This window comes from Cebus imitator, unplaced genomic scaffold (genome assembly GCF_001604975.1).
Source record: "Cebus imitator isolate Cc_AM_T3 unplaced genomic scaffold, Cebus_imitator-1.0 Scaffold496, whole genome shotgun sequence".
In the NCBI taxonomy this organism is placed as follows: Eukaryota; Metazoa; Chordata; class Mammalia; order Primates; family Cebidae; genus Cebus; species Cebus imitator.
In genome coordinates, this window is record NW_016107811.1 from 230512 (window position 1) to 235391 (window position 4880).

Below are 4880 nucleotides of genomic sequence, written 5' to 3' on the forward strand. Positions count from 1 at the left end.
TTTTTCTCTGGAGCCCTCGGGGCAGGGGAACTGGAGAGCTCCCTAGGTGGCTTTCAGCCCTTCCCAGGTCAGAGCACGCCAGCTACGACGTTTCCCCGCCATGAGGTCTGGGTCTTTAGGCTGTCCTTGACTTCAGTGCTTCGATCTTGCGCGGACAGCCCTGTTATCTCTCCTCGCTCACAGACTCCAGCCTTCTGCTCCGGGGAGGGGGCGGGACCGCCCTAGGCCCCGCCCCTTCGCCTCCGTTCGCCCCGCCCCGCCCCGCTCGCGGTCGCCAGCGCCCTCCGGCAGCTGAGGGACGCGCGCCTGCGCCGGGCCCTCGCCTCGGAGCAGCCATGATGGTGGGTGTTCTCCGCGGCGCCGAGACCCGGGCGCGCGGTGGGGGCGGCGGGCACGGGGCGGGCGCGGGGACCGCGCCAGCCTGGCACTAATGTCTCCCTTTGTGTCTCCCCCATCTCATCCTTTTCCCCGGCGCGCCGGGCCCGCCGACCCCGCAGGAAGGCCTGGACGACGGCCCCGACTTCCTCTCGGAAGAGGACCGCGGAGTAAGTTCTGCCTTCCTTTCGTTCCCGGGATCCTCCCTCCCCAGCCTAGGTCTCCGGGTGTGGTACGGGGAGGGGTCCCCAGCCGCGCGTCGCTCCCTCCCGGTAGTCCTCCTTTCGATTTTCTGGCTGCACCGCGCCCCACCTTCCTGCAGCCTTTCCTCCCTGAGGGCCGCTCGTCCGGATTCCCGGGGACCCGCGGCAGCTTTCTTGTCCTCCGCCGCGGTTCGGGCCCTCCAGTGGACCTCCACCCCTACCCGGGGCGGGGTGCAGGTGGCGAAGTGGAAGTGGAGGCGGGAGCTAGAACGCCCCCTTCCTCCCTCCCCCTTTGGGACCGTGAAAGCCCGTTCTCAGACCTTCCTGGCAGCACCCTCAGTTTTCTCCCAGTGTGGACATCTCGAACTGGCTCCTGCCCACCCTTCTCTCTTTCTCAAATGTAGCACAGGTTTAGTCTACATTACCATTTTGCAAGGATTTTTACAGCAGCCGAATCAACTCCTGTCCAGTGCCCTACTAGATGATGCAAAGTGTGGGTACCCCACGGTATCTTTACTTTTTCTAATATCCAAGAAATCCTGTTTTTGGCAGGATTCCCTTGGTGTTTTATTCCCCCTTAGCTTCTTTGAGGTATATTAGTAAATATTATTTAAGGCATAAATCATATTTTAATACACGAGTACATTGTGAAATGAGTACTACAGCCAATCTAACATGCCCATCACCTCACCTGGTTACCAGTTTTTTTGTGAGAATATTTGAGATCTAAGCAGATTTCAAATATGTACCATTTGACCGACATCTACGCCTCCCCTCCACCCCTACACCCGCCAAAGCCTTGGTAACTAACCTCCATTCTACCCTTGGTGTCCTCCTGAGGTTAGTTGCATTCTACTTCAGAAAGAGCCTTCCGGGCTCTGATTCCTCCCTCCCACCCCGCTCCCCACCCCCTTTTTCTTTGGCTGAAGGATGGTAATCTTTATAGTACCTTGTACAAGTGAGCACTTGGAAAATGTTGATATGTGATAATTGCCATTCAGCAAGGTTCCATGGTTCCTTCACATTTAACAGCCTGCACTTCAGTTTTTCCTTTTGCTTTTTCTTATCGGTCTTAATGTGACAGAGGCATTTGTGAGTGCATATTTGGTAGGTGATAAAATGTTGTGGGATGTTATTGTTGTTTGTAATAACAGATGAGGTAGTTAGTATGAACTGATGACTTCTATAAAGCTTGTATTTATTTATTTGGTTGTATGAGACAACATCTCCTTCTGTGGCCCAGGCTGGAGTGCAGTGGCATGATTATATAGCTCACTGCAGCGTTGACCTCCTGGGCTTAAGTGATCCTCCCACCTCAGCCTCCCAAGTAGCTGGGACTACTGGCACGGGCCACCATGCCTAGCTTGGTTTTTTGTTTGTTTGTTTGCTTGTTTTTATAGAGACAGGGTCTCACTGTGTTGCCCAGGCCAGTGTCAAAGTCCTGGGCTTGAGCGATCCTCCTGTCTCTGCTTTTCGACCTGCTGGGATTATAGGCATGAGCCACTGTGCCTGGCTGAGCTTTTAAATAGTAAGAAAGATGCAAAAGGTGCTTCATACTTTTATAAATTAATTTCTCAGTGTAAACAAAAGCGTTATGTAGAATTTCAGGTCAGAGCAAAAGCATCGTATAGAACTACTAGCCGTTTTCCAAGATTATTAGTTTCAGCCAGGCACAGTGGCTCACAGCAGTAATCCCAGCGTTTTGGGAGGCCGAGGCAAGAGGACTGTTTGAGGCAGGAATTCAAGATCAGCCTGGGCAACATAGCAACACCTCATCTCTACCAAAACGTTTTAAAGCCAAGTGCAGTGGCTCACACCTGTAATCCCAACACTTAGGGAGTCTGAGGCAAGTGGATCACCTGAGTTCGAGACCAGCCTGACCAACATGGTGACACCCCTATCTCTATTAAAAATACAAAAATTAGCTGGGTGTGGTGGCGCATGCCTATAATTCCAGTTACTCTGGAGGCTGAGGCCCAGAGAATTGCTTGAACCTGGGAGATGGTGGTTTCAGTGAATCAAGATTGTGCTGTTGCACTCCAGCCTGGGCAACGAGGGCAAAACTCTGTTTCAAAAAAGAAAAAAAAAAAACAAATTTTTGTTTTTAAAACTTAGGCAAGCTTGGTGGTATATGTCTGTAGTCCTAGCTACCTGAGAGGCTGAGAGCTTGAGAGCAGTGAGCTATGGCTTGAGAGAGCCTGGGTGACAGAGCGAGACCCTGTCTCTAAAACAAAAAACTTATATTTTGGGTTTTAAAATAGGGGAAACTAGCAGAGTTACTTAGTGAAGTGAGAGGAATGATTATAGCACAATTAAACTGATTTTTCTAAATATAAAGCATATGGCCTTTTTATTTAGATAACTTTGTGTCCTATTTTTGTGATCTGCCAGCACAAACAGGATTTGCTTTCTTCTATGATCTTACTAATAATGTTCAGTAAAAATATTAATTTTTTAGTATGTTGATGATGTGAATAGTATTTTTTGGTGAATATTTATATTCATGGCTTTATGCCATTAGGAAGATTTGATGATGGAACTGGAAGCACTTAAGTAATTTGCCCAGAAACTTTTTCATGTATTACAAAATTAAAGGAGTTGGTAGATAAAAGAGCATGCTTGATTGAGATGTTCTTATAGAATTCTGTAGATGAAAATATTAATATGATAGTGGAAAAAAAGTTATGAATTAGAATGCTTTTAGAACATCAGAATGGATATATGTACGCTTGTCTAGTTCTTCCTTATTTTTGTCCGGTGGAACTGGGTGAATCGTAATATGTAATTTTAGGCGGGCACTGCATAATCAATGGTTCATTATATTCTCTGTCATCACTCCCCTAAAGCCTTTAGTATCCCCCTTTTGCTGATGAGAAATTCGAACTGCAGAGAAACTAAGTTAGTAGTAGAGGCCACACAGCAGTGAGTAGGAGAGCTGGACTTTAAACCACATTTCTGACATCAGAGTCACTGCACATTGTTTCTCAAAGTGGCCTTGAAATTGAAATAATTGCATTGGAATTACCTGGGGCATTTGAAAATCAAAATGAAAGTCCGGGTTTCACCTCCTCACTAAATCAGAATCTCTTAGGATAGGGAATACACAGTATTGAAAATGGTTAGTCACACTTAGATCTCTTCAGCTCCACCTCTATATAAGGGCAGATAACTGCTTTTTAATTTTTTTTATTTTTTCAAGACAGAGTCTCACTCTGTCGCCCAGGCTGGAGTGCAGTGGTGCAGTCTTGGCTCACTGAAACCTCTGCCCCCTGGGTACAAGCATTTCTCCTGTCCCAGCCTCTCTGGTAGCTGGGACTACAGGTGCATGCCACCACACCCAGCTAATTTTCGTATTTAGTAGAGACACGGTTTCACCGTATTGGTCAGGCTGGTCTCAAACTCCTGACCTCAAGTGGTCTGCCTGCCTCAGCCTCCCAAAGTTCTGGGAGTACAGGCGTGAGCCACCACAACCAGCCGATAACTGCTTTTTTTTTCCTCTCTCTCTCTCTTTTTTTTTTTTTTTTTTTTTTTGAGGAGTGTCTGTTGGCAGGCTAGAGTGCACAGGCATGATCTCGGCTCACTGTGCAGCCTCCCCCTCCCAGGTTCAAGTGATTCTCCTGCCTCAGCTTCCTGAGTAGCTGGGACCACAGGTGCATGCTACCACACCCAGCTAATTTTTGTATTTTTAGTAGAGACAGGGTTTCACCATGTTGGTCAGGATGGTCTTGATCTCTTGATCTTGGGATCCACCTGCCACACCTCCCAAAGTGCTGGGATTACAGGCGAGCACCACCATGCCCAGCTGGTAACTGCTTTTTTAACAAGCGCCCAACTAGTGAGTTTGTGCGCTGAAAGTTGATTACTGCTGCACAAAGTTATCCTTCTGTTTCCTCATTTCAGGAACAGAAATATCTGGCCTGTTTAAATTTCCTTACATTGTGTTTGTCCTGATAGATATAGATTGCCATAATTAGAACTTTTAGGCATTGCATTTTTGGTTTAGATCATCTTGTTGAACCTTTAAGAAAGGGAGGCCAGGCGTGGTGGCTCATGCCTGTAATCCCAGCACTGTGGGAGGCCGAGGCGGGTGGATCACCTGAGGTCAGGAGTTCTAGATCAGCCTAACCAGCATGGAGAAACACCATCTCTACTAAAAATACAAAGTTAGCCAGGTGTGGTGGTGCATGCCTGTAATCCCAGCTACTCGGGAGGCTGAGGCAGGAGAATTGCTTGAACCCGGGAGGCAGAGGTTGTGGTGAGCTGAGACTGCACCATTGCACTCCAGCCTGGGCAACAAGAGCA

At 48.1% G+C, this 4880-nt stretch overlaps 1 protein-coding gene across 1 annotated transcript in view; it reads left to right on the forward strand.

The window, feature by feature from the left end:
• The first annotated feature begins 262 nt into the window (after nt 1-262).
• Nucleotides 263-4880, forward strand: part of SNX6 (sorting nexin 6) — a 62820-nt gene continuing 58202 nt past the window's right edge. Inside the window, exons 1-2 of the mRNA XM_017513578.2 lie at nt 263-341; nt 498-545. Coding sequence (XP_017369067.1) covers nt 336-341; nt 498-545 — 54 coding nt within the window. The 5' untranslated portion in view covers nt 263-335. The remainder of the gene's footprint in view (nt 342-497; nt 546-4880) is intronic.